Source organism: Myxocyprinus asiaticus, chromosome 21, assembly GCF_019703515.2.
Source record: "Myxocyprinus asiaticus isolate MX2 ecotype Aquarium Trade chromosome 21, UBuf_Myxa_2, whole genome shotgun sequence".
NCBI lineage: Eukaryota > Metazoa > Chordata > Actinopteri > Cypriniformes > Catostomidae > Myxocyprinus > Myxocyprinus asiaticus.
Genome location: NC_059364.1, coordinates 38455901 through 38479704, shown reverse-complemented (window position 1 = coordinate 38479704; position 23804 = coordinate 38455901). Strand labels below are relative to the sequence as shown.

At 37.5% G+C, this 23804-nt stretch overlaps 1 protein-coding gene across 6 annotated transcripts in view; it reads right to left on the bottom strand.

Annotated features, from left to right (window-relative positions):
- The window catches only part of LOC127412298 (protein quaking), a 138436-nt gene that overhangs the window by 30311 nt on the left and 84321 nt on the right, over positions 1-23804 (bottom strand). For all 6 annotated transcript variants that reach the window (XR_007892407.1, XM_051648545.1, XM_051648541.1 and 3 more), the window contains exon 4: positions 14647-14790. Coding sequence is in view for 5 of the 6 variants with exons in the window: in XM_051648545.1 (XP_051504505.1) it covers positions 14647-14790 (144 nt within the window). In the remaining variant the exon portion in view is untranslated. The remainder of the gene's footprint in view (positions 1-14646; positions 14791-23804) is intronic.

The window sequence follows — 23804 nt, the reverse complement described above, 5'->3', positions numbered from 1 at the left end:
AAAGTACTGTGCCAGTAACATGGTAGAGTGATGGTATCAGATCATAATACCACGGTACACTGATATACAGTATAACATGGTACACAATTATTACTATACTGTATCTATGTACCATTGTAATTACATATTACTCCAAGGAACTTCAATGAATACCATGGAACGTATCTAGAATATTGTGATACCACTGTAATACATGTCAAAAACATGGTACAACCATGGTATATGTCCAACAATGCATGTAAATACCATGATACTTTGAAATACACCATGGTACTGAATGAATATTGAAGTACTGACATGGTACTCCCAAGAAAACCAATGAATATTCATTGTACATATCTAAAAAATGATGGTACTGTCCAAAAAACATGTAATGACCACAGTAACACACCCCAAAACCAAGTTAATACCATGGTACTTTTGATAAATACCATGATACTGGATAATTACCATATTCATGTACCATGGTGTTTATGTGGTACTACAAGGTACTTTAAAGAATAACACAGAGTATATATATAACATGGTTTTACCATGGAGCATGTCTTAAAAACCATAGCATTACCATGGTATTTTGATATATACCATGGAATGGAATGTTTACCATATTTTTGTACCATGGTATTTTGAAACTTTTAGAATACCATGGTATTACCATGATATATGTCCAAAAAAAAAAAAAAAAAAAAAATGAAAAAGAAAAAGCATAGTAATACCATGGTAAATTGATATATACCATGGTATTGAATGAATATCAAAGTATTGTCATGGTACATATCTAAAAAATTATGGTACTGTCTAAAAAATTATGTAATGACCACAGCACCATTCCCAAAAAAACAAGTTAAAAGGATAGTTTACCCAAAAAATGAAAATGCATTAATTATTTACATATTTCGGTTTATTTCTCACCAAACCTTATCGTATGCCTTCAGAACAGGAAATAAATCAGATTTAATTATTTATTAGATTTCTGAATTATACTTTTGCGTCCTTTTGAAGCTTGAAGAGGTGGTAACCATAAACTGCCATTGTGTATGTTTTCACTGAGTAGAAAATGTCAGTTCTTTTAGTACTTTTGAGTACTAAATAATTGTAGTCATTCATAGTTCAAATATCTTTAACTATGAACAATGCAATTTTGTTTATTTATTGTCTTTGTATCATTTTACAGAACTGTCACTGAACATCATGGAAGTCAATTCAGTTCCAGTATTATTAAAAAAATGGAATCGTGGTGGCATGATGTGATGCTCTCACTTTATTTATTTTTCAAAAGAGCTCTTTTTGTGTGCCAAAAAAGAAAGAAAGTCATATTGGTAAATAATTGTAAATAATGAATGAATTTTCATTTTTGGGTGAACTATCCTTATAATACCATGGTTTTGAAATATAGCCAACCATGACACTGAATGATTACCATACTTATTTACTATGGTACCATAAGGTACTTCAAAGAATACCATGGTTTTACTCAATTAATATAAAATTCACATACCATGGTTTTTAAATGGCACTCCGGGATGCATATCCCCATGGTACATACAGAATCTAAAAAAATCCTATTGTACAACCATTATGCAAAAAATATGACATTACCATGGTACTATGTTTAAAAAAACATGGTAATACAATGAGATGGTGTCATTACAGCCAGAACTTAAAATTGCACCGTGAACACATCAATTATACTTGTGCAGCCTCCGCTAAAACCACCAAGTAAATTTAGCCACATACATAAATGAGCGCAAAGTGCACATGCTCTTTTCTTTGTCTCAACACATGCAGGTTAATATTAGACTACAGGTTATTTCTGTAAGAGGCAGGGAAGCAGCCTTTCCTGGATGTGAGAGAAAAGGCTCAGGGTCACAATGACCCGAGAGAGCTGTATATGTACACTTGTATGTTTAAATTTGGAAAGTCAGTATGTGACAAAGCTTACAGTATTAAGAGTTCCCCGCACATGAGATTTCATGTTAATTGGCTTTGAGAGAGGGAAGTAGTGCAAGTGTCCCTGATGCCAAAACCGTGCATATGTGTGTCTATACGCATACTAATGAAGACTCTGTCAAATAAAATCTCATCTGTTCCGTGGCCAATAAACAACAGTAACACACAAAGCCGACAGGATAAGAAGTGTATTAGACACCGAAGAGGAATCTGGTTCCATAGTAAATGAAGACAAACAAGTATGGTAATTCACTTCATCCTGTTTGCATAATTTGGAAGCATGTAATAAAGGTAGGAAAAGACATAATCTGTCTTAAAACACACTCAAGTGTTAAAATAGCCAAAATAATTAATTCTCTTATTTTCAATTTGCATTTTTAATAATCGCTTGTAAGAACAAACATGAAAACATTTAATAAAGCTGATGAAGGACAGGGAAACAGTTGTTACATAAAGGGTATTTAAAGTGAGAGCATCACATCATGCCACCACGATTCCATTTTTTTAATAATACTGGAACTGAATTGACTTTCATGATGTTTAGTATCATTTAACAGTTCTGTAAAATGAGGCAAAGACAATAAATATACAACACAGCATTGTTCATAGTTAAAGATATTTGAACTATGAATGACTACGATTATTTAGTACTCAAAAGTACTAAAAGAATTGACCAATGCTTGACGATTCCCATCCCTACTCATTTTACATTTACAAGTAATTAGCCAGTAATAATAGAGGTCAGGCTCATATATAAGCCTTAAAGGTACATAAGCAAAAATGTTAAAGGGATAGTTCACCCAAAATAAATTAAAGGGGACCTATTATGCAAAATTCACTTTTACATGGTGTTTGAACATAAATGTGAGTTGGCAGTGTGTGTACACAATCACCCTACAATGTTAAAAGTCCACCCACTCCTCTTTCTTATATTTCTATTAATCTAAAACAGTGTCTGAAAGTGATTGGTTATCGTTTCTGCTCTAATGTGACGTCACGTTAGAGCAGGCCTCGCCCACGACTGGTGACGGACTCCACCCTATTATCATAGATCCTCCCCCGAGTGATCTACACACAGTCCGCCATTTTTTTCCGGGCTGGAGCAGCTACGGTGAGAAGAATAATGTCTCAGCTTTGTAAGCGTCATACTGTAAGTGTTCTGTTGTTGGCTGTAAAAGTGAACATAAGAGTCTTCGTGTACTCCCGGCATCAGAGCCACTGAAGACGCAGTGGACAAGTTTAGTTTTTGAAGCAAATGTGCCCCAAAACATACCAAAATTCGTGTATGTTTGTGCAAATAATTTTACACCGGACTGCTTTGTGAATTAGGGTCAACATAAAGCAGGATTTTCAAAAACTGTTACTCTCAAGCATGGATCAGTACCAACTGTTCGTGTTCCAGCTTTATATCCTGAAGATGTAAGTATCACACATTATATTTTGTGAAAGTTTGCAAATCGTCTTTCCGAATGTGCTTGTTAGCTGATTCCACAGCTAATGCAGCTAAAGTTACCATTGTCTCTGCTTGTATTCACAGAGACCAGAGCTTTGTCGGGCAGGGAGCAGCAGCTCATTTTCATTTAAAGAGACACACAAGAAAACAGCGTGTTTTGATTCCACCCAAAAAGAGGCATTTACAACATGGTATAATAAATGATCCGTGTGGTATTTTGAGCTGAAACTTCACAGACACATTCTGGGGACACCTGAGACTTATATTACATCTTGTAAAAAGGGCAATAATAGGTCTCCTTTAAAATAATATTTAAGTCCTTTTTACCATAAATGTCACTTTCAAAATGTGAAAGAATGTAGATTAATAGTAAAAAAGGACTTCAGTATTGATCTATTTCTCACCCACACCTATCATATTGCTTCTGAAGACATGGATTTAACCACTGGAGTATTATGGATTACTTATATGCAGCCTTTATGTGATTTTTGGACCTTCAAAGTTCTGGTTACCATTCACTTAAACTATTGACTATCAGACAACATATAAAGGGACCGTATGGCAAGCCAGAAATTACCTGAGCCGTTGTGCCTGCTAGTTTAGAACAGCAAGACACTGCTAGAGCAGAGATTATAGTGGCATCGATGCCAGGTGGCATGCACACATACACACACATAGCTGAAACAGACATGAAGTTTCCAGACAAGCACACAAAACTGGCGAGTAATTTGGGCTGTGTCAGTGATGAGCTGTCAGTGCGTAGGCATCCTGCTCATTGGAATTAAAGAGGTGCAATTAGGAGGAGGAGGAGGAATTCTCATACATCAAACTGGCTTTGAACTGAGGAGATGGCAAACACAGAGACAAACAGAGAGAGAGAGAGAGAGAGACTAAGACTAAGACTCACTTTATCATAGGGTTGGCTTTATACCAAAAATTTGGCTATGGTACCATTCCAGCACCTGGTCCCTAATACTAAAAGATGGTAGAATATGCATGATAACATCTACTAAGTTATTAACTGAAATACAGATGTAATCATGTAATTAACAATGTTATGTCATGTAGAGGCAGATCATTAAATCAAGCAGGGTCACAGAATTAATAATAGTTAAATTTCTATTAATGCCGTTTGAAATGTATAAAAAAATTATTATCATAAAGGCATGCATCTCAGCATTTTTTCAACAGTGCTTCCAAATGTACTGTCAAAACATTCCAGAATATAAATCCAATATATCGTAATTGAGCAAGAAAATAACAACAATGAACTCACTTTGCTCAAACAAAACAAACCAATATGAATAAAGTCAACAAAAAAAAAAAAAAATATGAACAAAAAGCTGAACTCGGCAGCATGAACTTCACTCATGTATAGTAAAGTGCACTCTTTTGTCCCCAGTCTCATATGCTCAATGTCTGTTGTAAGAGTGCACACATAAACTAGCATGGCCTCTGTAACACATTGGCCATTATTATTGTAATTATAATAGATTATTAAATGCTGTACCTTTCTGGTAACATTTTCTATGAAGCCCATTTTTATAACGCATTGTAAATGCATTATACTGAATTCATAATGTCTCATAATACACCTCATAATAAGTTATAACTTCTCAAAAATAATTAGAACTACAGTTATAATACATTATAAGACTTCCCCTATTCATAGTTATACTTTATAGTATAATGCATTATAACACAAGCAACATCCAATTTTAACGCAGCAGAAGTTAATAAAGTTAATCTTATAATTGCTGTTTAGCGTAAACAGTCAAAAGGCTTTGCGTTTACACCCAAGAAGATTGGCTACATGTGTGATAAACATACTTATTTTTTCGTGCGAGAGAGAGAGAGAGAGTTTCTGATATATTGTAAATTTGTAGCTTTACAAGTGTTTTTCGTAATATCTCAGAATTTACACTGAATGTGTGTTATTTTGTATTTTGTACATGTCTAATGTATATAACTTCCAGCATGACTTGCAATGTCTTATAACCACTTAAAAATATATTATGGATGTTTATAAGAAGAAATAGCTTTTGTCACGTTACTTAAAACATACCTATTATGCATATTACAAATATATATTACATTAGACTCTGAGGTATAACTATGAATAGGTAAGTATTATAATGTATCATAAATGTGGTTACAATTATTTATGAGAAGTTATAACATATTATAAGGTGTATTATGAGACATTACTAATGCATCATAATGCCTTTCTAATGCATTATAAATATGGGCGGTAACACTTTACAATAAGGTTCCATTTGTAAGTTCTGCATTAGTTAATGCAGCTATCATGAACAAACAATTAACAATATATGTTTTACATCACTTATTCATCTTTGTTAATGTTAGTTAATAAAAATACTCATTGTTAGTTCATGTTAGTTCATAGTGCATTAACTAATGTTAACAAATACAACTTTTGATTTTAAAAATGTATTACTATAAGCTGAAATTAACATTAACTAAGATAAATAAATGCTTAATAAGTGTTGTTCATTGTTAGTTCATGTTAACTAATGTTGTTAACTAATGTTAACAAATAGAACCTCATTGTAAAGTGTTACCATATGGGCTTCATACGTAGAAAGTGTTACCAATCTTCATTCTCAAATCATGCACCAATGTATTTTTACACCTCTGAACTTTAACCTTGCTTTCACGCTTCATGTCACACCACCTGAACTGCCAAACTGTGCAGAATACATATTGTAGTCAGGTACCGAAACGTGCAAAAATGTAGCATTGTTCACTTCTAGTACAATGCAACTTTTTTATACCACACAGCCCACAAACACACTTTTCTTTTCAAAGAGACACAAACAAATTCTTACTCAGTAACTCTGCAACTAGCCACCTCTCAATAACAGTACAGGGCCTCTTGTCTTTGTCCAAAAGGGAGCTTTGATCTCTCACAACATCCAAAAAAATGAGGACTGCAACAAAAAGGCTGGTCACAAACTCAAAAACATGACGGGGGAATTGAAAAAAAAGAGAGAGAGCGAGTAAAAGTGCTCCTGAACATCACATAGAATTTACTTGCTCACCAGCAGCGCGGCTCCCACAGAGTGTTCGCGTCTGTCCCAGACTGTCTGAAAAACAGATTTGAGTAATTTTGGCCTTTAAAAATGCATGTGTTCTTGTATTATTCATCTTCAGGCTGCGAGCGAATTCTAAATATCAGCATAAGTGGAACTATCTTTTCGCCTGAATGAAGAGTATTTTTAAAACCAATCAGAACAGCTGGCTAATGATCTGGTACACTACAGGAGTAATGAACCAACCTGAAACATTTGAGGGACAGCCTGAAGGAAAGAAAACTAAGAAATGAGATCACTTTAAGATCTCATTTGTTTCTCCAAGACAGCAATGAGATTAAATTGAGATTTAAATGAAGACCTTTTGCATATTTTTGTACATGGCTTCTTAGATTTTTCTCCTGAGAAAAACATCCCAGTCATCTCACATGTATCTCCTATTTTCACAATATCACATTTTCCAAGATACTAAAGTCTCCAATCAAAAGTGAGATTTTTCAATATGCACTCTATGAACTCAATATGAACATTATGACCATTTATTATCAAATTGTTCTGTACTGTACTCTCTTTACTCTTATTCTATGTCAACAATTCTAAGTCAACAATACTCCATACTCCTTGAGCATGTCAAAAATTCAGCATAAGGAATTTTAGGAGAAACAGCTGAGTAAAAGTTGATATGAAAATGAAACATAACTGAAAACTCCATAAAGTCTATTGAGTTATAAAAGAGGTTTTGAGAAATTAAATTTTCCTCTAGGAAGAAAAAACAGAAGCAGTCTTTTCTTTTCATATTACATAATTTGGATATTTCACTAGGGCTAAATATATCTTGGAAATGTTCCAATAGTGCACCATTTCAAAGGCAGTCTTCACAAAATATCTTCATTTGAATCACTTTCTGTGTGGTCTCTGTTGGCATTGGCCTGAAGGAAGTCCCGAGAATCAAACCAGAGAATTAAAAAGGCCAATCCTTCACGTGCCCTTTTCATGATCAGCAATCATATTATATCATATTCGTTCTGTATCCTTGCAGCACTGAAGGGATGTCAGACACTGAAAAGAAAACCCTCCAGAGATGACAACACACAAGAGATTTTGACGTTTTCTCAGGAGAAAAGGCCACCCAGCATTGGTAAAGTCAAGCAGTGCATTAAAGACTAAGTGTAGCATTTGGGAAAGTGACGTTTGCTGACAGAATGTACACGCTCCGAACGGGAACCTTTATTTCGCTCGTGACATTTTGTTTCCGTGGTGCCTGGGGGAAGCAGCTGTTCTATTGGAGCTCAGCAAAGCAGAGAAGCTGGATTCATTTCTGAACGGCCATGGAGTCTACATCTTTACACTATCCCTCTATTTACTGACAGATTACTGTGCAATTCCCGGGAAAGTAGGGACAGCGGGAGAAAGAGAGGGAGCACAGAGAGAGACAAAGGTGTTGAGAAAAAAATGAGCAGGCCCACACGGAATCTGCACCTAAAAACCCAGCAGTCTTTCGCAGGAACGCCTATCTTTTGTAAAATTCTACATATTCCCTGCCCCTTATGTGTTAATTTTTAACAGGTTATGTGTGTAACTTTTTTCAGTGTCCCCCAAAAAGTTTCAACACTGTGGCTCTGTAGTGTTTTCAAATCATTACTTTGAGCATTCCGACCAGCCTGACATGCAACAGTGGCTCAAGCAATAATGTGAGTTTGGGGGTGGGACTGTATGTTAGTTTGACCAATGGCAGATGTGGGGAGTGTTCAGGAAATCTGATTGGAATTCCGTTAGGTGACATTAGGGGCGTAGAAATTAAATTTTTCAACTTTAAATCTTTTGGCCAATTTTACTGTGCTTTTAGCTACAGTACCAATAAGAGTGTAGTACTTTTAGCTCTTTTTTATACATATTTTACCATGTTTAAATCCACTGCAGATTTTCCCTCAAATTCAAGGCAGAAAATGCAGAAGTCTACAGATTCTGTTGGGGCCTATGAATGAGTGAGCTTGTTCTTGAACAAAAAAGAAAGAAGTGAAAGTGGGATGGTGGGTTGACAATTTAAGCCACTCTGTAGTACAGTCACATGACCCTGTGCTCTCCTTTGAGGATGGGGCCTCTCAGTAAGTTGCCACGACAATGCACCCATGAACCCCACCTAGCTTTATTCCCTCTCCTGCAACCAAACTGTACCAACACTGCTCCAAAACAAAGTGTTACTCAATAACATCATGAGAGACAGAGGGACGGACACACACAGAGAACAGAACAGAATGAGAGAACAAGTGAAAAGATGCTGAACTCTATCAGAGGAGTGGAAGGGGACTGAGCCCCACTGGGCACATTATTCAACCCTGCAGGGCCAAAGTGCCTTGCTTAGTATTTCCACACTCTAGTGGTAAACAAAGAGCCTTTTGATGCTCTCTGAGCCTCAAAGACATGGACAACTACTCCATCATGTGACCAGAGAGCAGTCTCCCAGCCATTCACACTACACAACACCAACACAAGTATCTTTACCCGTCGACAAAGTCAATGCAATGGAGACCTTATGACAAAAGACGGTGGTATGCACACCTGCAGAACTGCACAAAGATACAGAAGAACGTGCAATGATTTCTGGAGATCCAAATGTGCATTCATGCAAATTAGCACAACATGTCTTATTTAGAGAAAGATAGTCACAAGCTACACACACAGAGAGGCTGAATTTCCACCAATTGAGAGGAATGGGCTCTATTCAGCCTCTCCCTCTCTCTCTCCTCCGCCTGTGCTGAGCACTCTGAGAAACAGCGAGAGGCAGAAAAACATGTCATGCAAGAGGGAGCCTATTGTGCCGTGGAGGGAACAGATGGGAACTCCCACAAACCACTGGGCCCTTCATTCTGCTGCCTTCCTAAAAAAAAAAAAACACCAGTACAAACAGCAACACTGGCTCTGCTCACCCATAATGCACCTTTTACATGTACTCAAACATTCTCATTGAGATGTGAAGGTTTTTATGGGTAATCTTGCAGGCAGAGGCTCAGTTACGTGTGACTAACACTCGCTGAGAACATCACGGGAATCCCCAAACTAAACTTGTGCGTACCCCGCCCAGATATCGCCTCTCCCAGCAGTTGCTCGCAATCTGTGGGATTTACAATCCCGTCATGAGCATGTGTGCCAGTGGGTGACGGAAGAAACAGGGATTGAGAATCTGAAAACACTGGCATGTGGATAAAGTATGTGAGAAGGTGAGAAAAAAGGCAAGGAGCATGATTGGACAGTAATTTAATAATAAGATCTTCTGAAAAACATTGGTGCTCCAGGGTGGGTGCTACGACATTGCGAGGTGGTTGCTAGGAGGTTCTAGGGGGTTGTTTACTGGCCAGGGACAAAATAGGCCACTCCCAAATCTCTATGTGCTAAAAAGTATTTGTTATACCTTGTCTTAACCAGCTGCAACAAGGGATGAGAAACACATAAAATGCCAGACTCCTCAGCAGACAACAAATGCTAATGCTTAGGGTTGCGCAGAAACTATCTCAGCCGAAGCAGGGAGTCTTGACTGACAGGCTGCGCTAATCTGAGTCGTACTGGGCTGAGGGGAGGTTGGGCCCCTGCTGGCCCTCACCGTTTTCTTAAATTCTCCTCCTCTTCAACACCACTGCTGGCACAGCTGGCCAACCACATGGGGCAAAGAGGGGAGGTTTGTGTGTGTGTGTGTGTATGTGTGTGTTGCGCGGTAGTGGCCCCTCCACACCCAATTTCAAATTTCACTTTATCTCCGGCCCTGACAATTAGAGCTGCCTCTATCTGTCATGGCTTCAGGCTGGAAGCCACGGCAGGGCAGCTGACAGACAGGATTTTAATTAAAGTAGTCCCTTCAGCAATGACCATTTAGGCCTAGCTACTGCTAACGCAGGGTGGGGAGACAGAGTGAGGATAGCGGGAGCTAACAGATAGCAGTGAGAGCTTTACCTCACCACAGGTTTTAGATGCTGCCTACCGGCTTATGTTCTAAATAAAAACTCTAAACTACTTTCTGAAATTAGCTTTCTCTGGGGTGTGCATGTAATTTGGTGCTGAATTTATGTGTCTTCTCAGCTTAGCGTAGCTGAAAATACCCAGAGCGAGCTGACAAGAGACGTCTGTTTTTTTCCAAGAATATGAATCATCTGTGACATGTGGGAGGTTAAGAGCTTTCATTTGCTTAGAAAAAGTTTTAAGGAACTTTCAATTTGCACGCATTTGCGTGAAAGATCGCCCCCTTCGTATGCAGATACGAGGGACTTCCTTCTTTGACAGGAAGTATCTATAACCTGCCAGCTTACAGGTGACCAATTAAGAGAGATAGACCCTTCTAGGGCAACTTGCTTCTTGCTCAAGTGCACAATGGTAACCCTCTATTTGCTGGCTTAGTCTCATTCCTCAGCTCCTTGGGAATAAACGCTCAACATTTTGGCTATGAGCTCAGATCCTTCGCTTCTGGGTTACTGCCTAGTGTCACATGCCAAGTGTGTATTTGACACTTCAAACACCCGGAACAGCGAATAGAAATATTCTTCTCCCTTTGCACTTCAAACATTAGGATAGCACCATTTGTGGCTTATTAAACATTGATTTATGAACACAAAGACTCACTCCGGATTTGCTGCAGAAATGAATTCTTCTTCCTGTATGTATGTGAGTCAGAGGAGCCCAGAGGAGTCTGGTGAGATCTTGTCTAAGTCAGCACAATCAGATGCAATTGTCAAGGCAAGGCTTTTGACTACGTTAGCAGCATCCTGCTGGTCATTGGCTTCCTGCGTGCACCACACTGGCTGCTGCCACAACTGCCAGTGCTGCTGATTATGATGATGAGAGCAACAGTTGTGATGCCGACAATGATAATGATTTAAAATAGATGACTGATATAATGTGCATAAATTGCATGATTTCTCCGGAATGTAGACCATCAATCCAATGAGCAAGTAACGCACTGACACCCGCCCTTTATGTGACAGTGTTTACTGCGGGAGCAGCCTGTAATATATGCCACTGAAAAAATAACATTACCCACAAGCCCCAGTAGTGCACGGCCTGCCCCACCCACATGTGGAGAAGTAGAGAAGCTCAAATGCCACGAGATGCAATCAATCAGTATGCAAATTTCATCAGGGATTATGGAGATCTTTACAGGAGTTGCAGCACAACACTAGCAGCTGTTATCTTAGCACAAACAGAAAGGGAAAAATCCCTCCATCCATCTATTTGTCCGAGAAAGGTCCCTGTAGGCAAACACAGAGGTGTTAATGGATTTTACCTTAGGATGCGGGTGGGCACTGTTGGACATCATACACAGCAGCAGTGGGGCTGTGATTGATAAGGATGGGGCGGCCTCTCTGTGGGCCATCTGGGGGTTGGTTGCTGGGTGAGGGAATTGGTCTTAGGTGGAGGCTCAGGTTAAATTTTATGTCCATGTTGCAGCCATAGCTGTAGCCTGTGTCCACTATGAGACCCTGTCTGAAGGTCTGCTGATTGGGGAGGTGTGACCCTTCTCACTGAGCGGATTGAAGCTTTTGGTAGTTGCCATGACAACTAAATATAGCATTAATACCATAGCATTAATATCAGCTTTTTTTCTGCTGTGGCAGGGTTCTGTACTTCTCATTCTGTAACTTGGCATGAGGGTCTTCAAGTCACATTGAGCATGTTTACATGCACAATCTTAAGATACTTTAGGAACATAAGACCTGAATGTGGTTGATAAAAACTCACCAATCTGGTACACCACTCTGGTCATTGTAAGGCCATATAACAGTTACAGGCTTCCACCTCGGAGACCCCTCAAGGGGATATTTGCCAATTAAATAGACTGGCCTATCTAGAAATCTCTGCACTGCAAAGAAAAGCCACATCTGAAGTAGTATGCTGGAAAAAGAATTGTTCACATCCATGTGGCCCTCTTATGGTTCACTTGTACATGCTCCATGCACAGAGTATGCAGTGAGTGTCTGAGCTTGTGTTCTTCATTAATGCCACATGGATAATGAAATCAAGAGGTAGTACTCACTGGTCATGCTGCAGTTATTAGCAGACTCCCAGTCCCATGGAATGTGTCTACAATAGTTAGAATAATCCAATGCTCATGACCTTGATGCACTAACTTCCTTATCACATGACATAATTTTTAAGGTCATATGACCCAAAACACCAGTGAGGGAGAACACTAGGAATTTTGGCCCTGATATTTCAATATTTGACCCTATTTTCATAAAAAGAAACAAAAGAAAAAAAAAAAAGAAAACATAGACTACTGTATGTCCATGTAAAGGTAGAGTAATCTCCATAGAGAAATACACATAATGTGTAATCTTTTCATGATTTCCAGCTGCTCACTAATTAAAATGATCAAGTCTTGATTCCTGACTTTACAGTCTGACCTAGCCCTGTTCTTCAAACCACTTTTTATTAGCAGAGTTAAATGACAATGATTCAATGGGGAAGACTCTCAATGGTCTTAGACTCTCGAATGTACAGACCGATTACACAACCACAGCAACCTTGTACATCACATCCCGTTTTTCATGAGAGCATTAAGAAAATGTTTCACTTCCTACATAACGAGTGACACCAAAAAGAAAGGAAACGAAAGGGGAAAATGTTCTATGGGCCTATAACTCTATAACTCATAGATACACAGTTCTAGTGTGCTGTGAATTGACTCAACCTGCTCTTGCTTTTCAATTATGAATAATCTTAATGGAAATGACACTTGTTGCTGAGCGAAAATGTCTGGTCACATTTTTGTTTTGATGTCCAGCTGGACCATTTCTGTTTTAAATTGCCAAGCAAAGCAATTAGAGATAATTAATTTTAAAGGTCAACTGCTGGCAATTATAAAATATTTGCACCTCTAAATCCTCCAATAAGGTCTTTAAGTTATAAGATACAGTGGAGAAAAATAGCAAATTATAAAAGTATTTAAACAATGTAGTGAGATACACCAGACACAAAAAAGTTGTGAACAGAACCTGTAACTAGCCTTGGGATCGATGCCTTTTTCATGCATCGATAATCATAGGAATTTCCATTTGATTATCAATATATATGGGGATTTTTTTCAGATATAAATAGGGCTGCTCGTTGTAAAATAGTTTTTGTCTTTTCAAACGTTTTTCTCAACACAACTTTGGTAAAGTGTGAGCAGCAGGGTAAATTAAAAGGGGTCGCGCACCAGACATATCTGGCAGATGACATGGCGTAACAATTATTTTCTACAAAGGTACACACACACCGTCAACACTCAGCGTCAAAATTCTGCAGTAATCATGGAGCACAACTCGCATAGTTTTCCATTAAATTTTACACAAATCATTATCAAAGGACAAAGATTATTTACTCTAGCCATCAATGGATGATATATTGTTTATATGTATCTTTCATATCGACTACACAATGTATTTTCAGTTACAAGTATCTCGTTTTGTGGTTTGACAGCTTGAATGAAAGACCTATTAAAGGCTACATACAGAGAAATTGCATAATAAACGTCGCCATTTCTAATCAGTTTGCGCAGTTACCCCAGTTCATACACTAACTTGTAAACTCATCAACGTCACTTTGTCAGGTATAAAAACCTTCGTAACTTTGGACTGCCATTTGCTGCGCCGCATCAGCTCATCCTCTGTGTGTGATGCCAGTGCTTTTCTTACCCACGACCCGGCTTCAGTAAATGTTATTTCACCCTTATTTGTTTTCTCACAATGCTATTACACCACACTATTAAACAGAAGGCCAATTGAGTGAATTGGAAAGCACCCAAATTAGGCTTCTAATTAAAATGTCAGCTAATTTTAATATATCGATGCCATAAAAATATATTGATAAAATAATGTACCGATCAACAATCGGTATATAAATATTTTATGACAACCCTATATACAACCCCTACCAATGTTTTCAGAGGCCAATTTATCTGCTCCGGTACTGGGCCAATATTAACTAATTGCCTAACTACATAAAAATATAATAACAAATACTACGTTGACCCCAAAATGCTCATAGTGGTTTCTGAACAGGAAAAACACCCTATGAAATGTAATTTCAAAACACTCACTTCCTTTCATTTCGACATATATGACATCAGAGATTATTATGATCATGATGTGTGATATTGTGTAGAGTTGCACAAAAAGACTAAATAGACAGGAAGTGTGAAAGCAGGACAACCATGTCACTCACCGCAGGCACAAGTAGTTTATTAACCTCCTCCACTGCACGCTTCAGCTTGATCTCAGCACGGTTCTGGGCATCCTCCACCGTGATGAGCACATGGAGGTCTTCATTCAGATGCTCCCAATTGGGCTTGCCTCGATTTTGCTCCTCCTGTAGAAAGAGAGACAGAGAGAAGTTTTAGGATGTACTGCTGCAGCATACAATGTTGACTGCTACAATGTATTGGTGAACTGTAGTTCATCAGAAATATGATATAGCCTATATGTGTTTAGCTATAATTGGAAAAGTATACTAATGTGCTGCTTACTGAATATTGCTGTGTACTACTCTTGGTGTGTGGTTTGATACCTAACTCCAATACTAATAAAAACACCAACTAAAGCAGGAGAGGATGTGAAAGATAAAAAGCGAGAAACTGATTCTTTGACCTGCTGCTTGCTACCATAGCAGAAGTCAGGATGCCTTGTATATGTAATCCAGTGAAATGCTAAAAAAAAACAAAAACAAAAAAAAAACTTTGTTGTTCAAGACAGACAGTGGCAAGGGCTTTCACAGCTACCAGAGATACGCAACAATAGCATGAGCAACATATCAAAACAAGATCATTGCTAAAGCATCTGACTATGAGTCAGAAATGAGCAGTGCTTGAAGCTGGTGTATTTTTGATTTTATTTTTTGATGTTGTAATACTTTCCATTTTAATGTGCAGAGACAACTATAAGTCATTTGTAGACTGATTTCCTCAAAGAGTGAAAAAATCTGGAGCTTTCAAAACATTACACTGTTTCGTTTGAGCAGCCTGACATGTCAACCTGTGGCTCAACCAATGTCCCACCCCACAGTTTGGGGAGGGACTGCCTGCTTTCTCAAACAATGGAAGACGGGGGGAGGTATGAGTGCTTGAGAAACCTGTTTGGAATTTTCAGTCATTTTCAGTGAGAAGCACCACTCATCATGTTATTATTGTGCTTAAATATGTTTCTTTAATTTTTTATAATTCATTTGCTGCTGCTTTGCCGCAGAAATAAATAAACAGCAGTTTCAAAAACTTAAAACAAGGGCTGTCAATCGATTAAATTTTTTAATAGAAATACATTGGCAAGAAAAAGTATTTGAACCCTTTGGAATTAGCTGGTTTTCTGCATTAATTGGTCATAAATTGTGATCTCATCTTCATCAAAGTCACAAGTATAGACAAACACAATGTGCTTAAGCTAACAACACACAAACAATTATAATATTTCATGTTTTTACTGAACACATCCCACTAAACATTCACAGTGCTGTGGAAAAAGTAAGTGAACTCCTGGATTTAATAACTGCTCGATCCTCCGTTGGCAGCAATAACCTCAACCAAGCATTTCTGGTAGCTGCAGATTAGACCTGCACAACGTTCAGAAGGAATTTTGGGTCATTCTTCCTTACAGAACTGCTTCAGCTCAGCCATATTCTTAGGATGTCTGGTCTCTTTTGAGGTCATTCCACAACATCACCCAACTTCTACAGAGCTTCAGCTTGTGCACAGCCACCCTGACATTATCCTGTAGGATATCTTGATAAACTTGGGAATTCATTTTTCCCTCAATGATAGCAAGTGGTCCAGGCCCTGAAGCAGCAAAGCAGCCCTCATGATGCTCCCTCCACCGTACTTCACCGTTGGGATGATGTTTTCATGGTGGTTTGTGGTGCCCTTTTTAAGGCATACGTAGTGCTGCGTGTTCTTCCCAAACAATTCAAACTTAGTTTCATCAGTCCACAAAAGATTTTCCCACTAGCGGTGTGCCCTTTGAGTCATCTTGGCTGGGCGGCCACTTCTAGGGAGAGTAGCAACAGTATTAAATCATTTCCAATTATAGACAATTTGTCTAACTGTGGACAGATGGATATCTAAGCTCTTCTGGATAACTGTGTAACCCTAACCAGCAACAATTCTTAAACGTAGTTCTTCTGAAATCTATTTTTTGCGAGGCATGGTCCACATCAGCAGATGCTTCTTGTGACTAGCAAACTCAACATGTTTGAGTGCTTTTTATAAGTCAAAGTAGCTCTAACCCACACCTCTAATATAATTTAATTAATTGGATGCCAGGTTTGTCAACTCCTGACTCTAATTAGCTTTTTTGTTGACGTCATTAGCCTAGAGGTTCACATACTTTTTCCAACCTACACTGTGAATATTTGAATGTTGTATTCAATATGCATATGAACAATACAATAATTTGTGCATTATTAGTTAAAACAGATTGTGTTTTTTCATTATTGTAACTTAGATGAAAATCAAACCAGATTTTAAGACATATTTATACATAAAATAATTCCAAAAGGTTCATATACTTTTCTTGCAACTGTAATTACATGATATGACTATTAATTAATCAAATTAATTGCAATTAATCAGATACAGTACAGTTTGCAGAAAAAGGCCCCTAAATAAATATAAATCAATAAATAATTATTAAATAATGATAAATATTTATATTTAAATAATTGTAAATATAATATACAATAAATATAATAATTAAGATAATTAAAATGCATTACATTAATTTAGCAGACGAGTAAAGCATTGATTAGGCAATTCAGAAAGTGGCTTTAGAAGGTAATATTTATTGTTTATTTCCATATCATTGAACATAAGTCTTTCATTGGCCTGCAGTCCACACAAAACAGTTTAGCAACTGAATTCTTCAATCTGTCTGAGGTAGACTTATTATAAGGGCTTTTCTAAGGACACGTCTATGTACATGTGTCAGTCGGATGCTTTTGGAGCATTATGTTTGGTTGTTTCGAGTTATAAACACAGCATTTTTGGGATGTTGTGTCAAGTTAAATGTAGTTTGAAACTTAGAAGAACACATCTCGAGACAGCTTTGGAGTTGCGTTCCATCCAGCTTTGTTTGAACGCACAAATTGTGGTTGTTCTCTGTACAGCTGCGCGTTGCTTGTAAAGCTGGAGTTGTGCTTGCTGCCCCGTGCTGACTGGGACTCGTACAAACTTTAAGGTGAACATTCCTGTTTATAGTCCTGAGGCATGATTAAATGCGTTTTAAAGCGTTATTTTTTTAAAGTGTTATTTTTTTTATAGAATTAATCACACTGAATTAATTTGTTAAATCGACAGCCCTACTTAAAACTAAAAGTCTAAACTAAATTGTTCGTCACAGAACACTTGTATAACAAAGCCATAAAAGCTTTGGAATAAACAGCTTTGAAGATTGCTGAGGGCAAACTGGTTCATTTATAGAAACCCAGAGCACAATAAGCTGAAGGGGTTCGTTGCACTCCACCTACTTCACCATTTTTTGTCTGTCTGGATTTGGCTTGTTTGGCTGTTTTTCTATAGGATTTCCAAATGAAAAATCAAGATCTGATTTATGCAATAATCAGATATGCAAACAGTGCTAATTTTTTCTTCCCGCGCCTGCAAATGTGAAATTGATGGCAATCAACAGCGCCGTCTGTGTTCCCACGTTCTGCCTGTTGATTTTCATTAAGGATCCATTGTTGCCCCTTTTGCTGTGAAGCGAGGAAGGGGGTAAAATGGGGTTGCGTTAGCGCTAGCATCACCAAACACACTTAACATGATTTATCATTAGGATGGAGGCGCACGGGTATTGTGAGGTCACTTCCTTTTATTCTTTGTTCGCCCCTCCGGTTTTGCATGGCTGATTTTCTTGGCTTTCCTTGGTTGTGACAAGCGCTAAAAATTGATCTTCTGAGGCTTATTGTCACAGCCCAGCAACCCACCCAGGGCCACACTGTCAATAACACTCAGAAACGATGGGCAGAGACTGCCAGGAGGGACTGGAGAGGAGGTGATGTGTGGGCCAGTCTGTCTGTGGGTAAGATACGGCTAAGACATTTATTTTTCCTGTGATCAAGTTAGATTGTCTCATATTAGTCTGCAGACAATCCACCTCCGGCCTTGCCAGGCGGCTGGCGACAGGCTCGTAGTCAAGGTGACGCTCCCTCAATGTTCGACACAGGAAATATGTCCAACTTCATGGCCCTCCAGTAGGCCTTTGTTTACACCTCTCTAAGCTGCCCATGTTGCCGAGCAGTAGCATAATCAATGTCCATAAATCCATTCTACTACTCTTTTGTAATCCTCACTGAAGCAATAATGCCACACTGAAGGAGCACAGACCCCTCGGTGGAAGGCTCTGAGAACTAATATTTCGGTTTGGATGGGACAGGACAATGGAAAAGTAAGGGAGTTAAAGATGGGTATAGGCATTATCACTTTTTTTTTTCATCTGATACCAAGTACAATCAAGGCCAATATTGCTGGCATAGACAGTTCTATTAGATGGATGTTTTTTAATGTTTTTTTTTATTTTATTTTTTACTATTTCTGAGGATAAAATCAGTCATTTTAGCCATATAATGTTATATTGTAAAGCCATCATTTATAGGACTTATTGGCCTCCAAACTGCAAATTATAAGATTTCTGTTTTGTTTAGCATTTAAAAAAATTACAGTACATTATCAATCTTTTAACTACTTTTAATTGAAATAAACTTATACAATAATAAACGTCACATGTAATTTGGTCATTTTATGTAACATAAAAGATGCTGTTTCTTTATTTTTCTGTTATTAAACACAGACAATCACTACTCACTTTGTTTGAATGAGCACTATAACTGAGCATTGTTTGTGATTGCTACCGTCTGTCTACATTTCTGCATGCAAAGATTAGTGGAAGAAGAAATAGTTTCTGTCCTAACAACTTTTTGCTAATATAATTCTTTATTTAAATTTTTTTACTTCAAAGATTGATGAAACACATGAATTTTCATGGAAAATAATAAAATCACCAGTTTGAACTTTTGGGATCAATATTTTTATGTTAGGATCGATCCCCTCTATACAACATTAATATCAGAAGTATCGATTTTTAGGATCAACCTGCCAATCCATAGTGAAAGAGGGAAAATGGGAGTGAGATGTAGTCGTGTTCTTCACCTTATGTTCCTATTTTATAATGCCACAGTGATGATAACAGGCACATTTGGCAGCTGAGAACAGGTTCTGTTTTCTTTTGTTTTTTTATGATGCAATGACTAGGCATGGGTTCTCAACGCTTCTGGAGGGCCAATTTTCTTGCATAGTTCATCTCCAACCACAGTCAACCACACCTGAACCTGCTAATCAAGGCATTCAGGATTACTTGAAAATTACAAACATGGAACTCTGCACTCAACCAGGTGGATGGTTAAAAACACTGATAAATCTACATTCTCTCTCACTTGCTCTCTCGGGAGACAGATTTGGGAGAACGAAATAGGTTTTGCTGTCAAATCCAGGTGATTTGGTGCTTGTGTAACAGCGCAGGCACATCAGAGCTTCTTGTTAGAGGATTTTAAAGAATGCAAGAATAAAGGTTCTCTTCCTTTGTTAGAGAGCTCTGGACTGCAATATTGCAATGCAAGATTCTATCTGCTGTTCAAGAAATAGTTCACCCAAAAAATGAAAATTCTGTCATTATTTACTCACACTCATGTTGTTCTGAACCCATATGCTTATTATTTTTGTGAAACACAAAGACATTTTTTTTTTCATATTCACAGAGCTGTTTCCATACAATGACAGTTCATAGTGACCATGTCTGTAAAGGTCCAAAAAGAACAAAGAAGCACCTTAAAGCTGAAGTATGTCATTTCTGAGACATTAGTGCCACCAAATGGAATTGCAAAAATAAACAATGTTTTCAAAACAGCTTTCCAAATACTCCCTTAGACTTCTGTTGTTCAAACAGTCAGATAGTCCCACCCCCAACTCACGTCATTGGTTGAGTAACGTTGTTGGGGCGGGTCTAGGCAGGTTGCTTAGTACAAACACGTGATTTTTTTATAGTGCCACAGAGACACAGTGTTTACAGTTTTCGAAAAAAATGTACCTATACATGGTTTACTTATAGTTGTCTCTGCATATTAAGCTGAGATAGGAGAAAGTTTTTAACATAGAAAAAGTTACATACTTTAAAAGCATAATAAAAGTAGTCCATACTGTATGTCTTTTATGCAAAATTACAATTCTTCTAAAGCCATGCAATAGCTTTGTGTGAGGAACAGATAAATTATGTTGTTTTTCATGTCGAATAGACCAATTTTGTAATTTTTTATGTCGAACAGACCAATTTTATGTCGTTTTATGTCATTTTTATGTCATTTTTCGTCATTTCTAATATTTCTAATATACAGGATGGTGCATGAGATTTGAGTGCTGCTGTGAAGGGGAAGATTCTCAACGAATAACTTACATTTTGGTTTGTTTCTCACACAAAGCTATATAAGGGATACTGTACAGTAAGCTGGTTTTTGTCCCAGGTGTTAAACCCTAAAGGGGTTTATTACACAGTTATTTAACACTTATTACACGGCTACTAACCAAATAAATACATAAATCAACATGAAATATTGATTTGCGTTGAAATTATGTTATTATGTGAGAAGAAAGAAATCGCTGAACAGCTGAAATCCTACTCTGGCTTGTGTCAGAGATTTCTTTGTGTTTATTTTGTAAATAATGACCGTCAGACTGCTCAATATCCAGCTTATTACAAGACTATATGCCAAATAAATAAATAAATAAATGCAATGAAACATTGATTTGATTTGAGTTGAGTTGAAATTATTTCATTAAATTACTTGTAGAGATCGCACAGTGATCCAAAAAGTAGGAAAGATGACTTGCAATACGGATGACCGGTCTGATGTCCTAATCCCCGGATGTGCGGTTGTTACTCAGAAATATCAGACCGCTAGATGACGCCATTGACTAATCAGAATCAAGTATTCCAGAGACACGTGTAATAAGGCTTCATAACACTTGGAAAAATAACAGCATATGGGTTTAGAACATCATTAGAATGAGTAAATAATGGTAGTTCTTAATAATAATATAGGAATAATTGTATATATCCTTACTATCATCCTTATATCATATGCAATTGTTTTGGGGTTGTGTGGTAATCCATTGACTTGAGAATGAGTAGTTTCGCAGCTAAGTTTTAAAGCTGAAGTGTATAATTTCTACTCCACAAGCAATCTCTAAACGGAATAACTAAAATAATCGCTGTTTTTAACCAGATTCCAGAAAATTCCCCCGTCTTCAATTGGTTGTACAAACAGATAGTCCCACCTTACACTATTGGCCGAGCCAATGTTGCTGTGTCAGGAATGTTTTGATATTGCCACAGTGTTACACTTTTATGTGAAATCAACCTAAAAATGGCTTACTTGATTTTGCATACTTTGGGATACAAGAAATAATTTTAACATAGAAATAATTACACACATCAGCTTTAATAAATGGTCTCTTTTGGGGAGGCAGTTTTGAGTTTTGGAAGTTACAGTATGTTTTCATAATACAACAAACTCTTTTTACCTCAAAAGATCAAGGACAATTTTATCTTATTGAGATATCTTATTGAGAATTTTGATTCCTTTAAATTAGGCATTATAAATCTACTAGTACCTATTCAAAGCTTTGAAGCTTTGTGACAATGTGTTAAAGTACTATCATGGCTACGCTTTACATGAATAGCCACTTTAATATGTACGTGAGAATATATTACTGTCACTTGCGCGTACACACACAGTTCTGTTAAGTGATGGTGAAAGTGTATGAAGCTGAATTGATTGTGATAGTTCTAATAACAGTAATTGCCAGCGGGCCAAAACTGCAGCTGAGTCTCTTTGACAGGCCCAGTCAGAACAAAGACGACACCACCTACACAACAATTTCCATGTTCACTCTATGTATCAACATTAATGTTTGAAGACATGGGCAGGGCAAGTCCACTGTTTATGTAGTGCACACTCACTCTTCCAATCTAAATACATGGCTGTGGTTTTTAATCAAATTACTTTAAAGGCTTTTTCTCCATAAAAAGTTTTATAGACAAAGAAATGAATAAGACTTTATATCAGAGCTTTGCTTATGGCGAAGGTGAGACACAGAAAGACTAACTAAATTCCCCATAAAAGCCATCCACAATCTGACATTGTGTTACAGCAGCTAAAACGCTTGTGGTATGAGATTAAGCTGTTGAAAGCTGCTGTAACAACAGTGAGTTTGAGACAATGAACTGAAGTCATATGAGCTTCAGAGAAAACATAGCCTCCTCTTCAAGAATAGTGATGACAATACACATTATTAACAACCTACTCTGCCCTACAAAGGCGAAAAAAAAATAAAAAATAAAAAAAAAAAAATAAAATACCCCAACACTTTGAAAAACAGAAAAACATAACTTCAAAGCTGTTTGCGTTTTAGTGTGGATCTTGTAGTTACTGCAAATTCTGTATCTGAGCACAGTTGAGCCAAACCCAGATCACCGTCTAAGAGACCATATCATCATAAATCACTTTTGAAAAAAGTGTAGATACTGGATTTTGCCAGAGTATTTTTTCATTCTAAAAAAATGCAAAATGTTTGAAAAAAACATTTTACAATAAGGTTCTATTCGTACAAATTACTTAAAGGGGTCATATGTCATGAGCAATACAATTTTCCTTGATATTTTGACATATAAGTTGTCATTCTACTATAAAAACATACGGTACATTTCAGAACTCAAAAGTTAATCCCCAAATGCAATAAAACCATTTATTTAAAACCAAGCTTAAAACGTTTTTGACCATTTACATGTATCTCGGGCCGCTTTTAAAAGACGCGGTGTCAAGTTACAACTCTGAAAAGGAGAAGCCACTGGGTTTCCTTCAGCTTCTGTGCCTCTTGTTGTTTTGAGCACAAACACATCATGGATGCTATTTTTAATTGTTGGTATATGCACTAGATGGACGTCTTTGACCATCTTGATGCGTTTCTGGTGATGTGCATTTCCGTGCAGGACGATACTGGAAACTTGATGTGTGTGTGTCAAGTTTACACCGTGCTTTAGACTATGTATGTGCGTCATGTGGATGTGTCTTCAGCATATTTCAGTGTGGATTGCATGTTTTTTCGGCTGTCAGCATGGATTGCTTGTGAACCAGTCATAAAACTATTCAGTCTTTACAAAGGAACTTTTTGTGAAGGATGGGGCAGTTAAAAAAACTTGGACCCAATCTCAAAACAGTAAATAAACACTTTCATTTATGAATATTTCAAATGTCATGACTTATGGTGCTGACACCCTGTCTACACCGGGTGC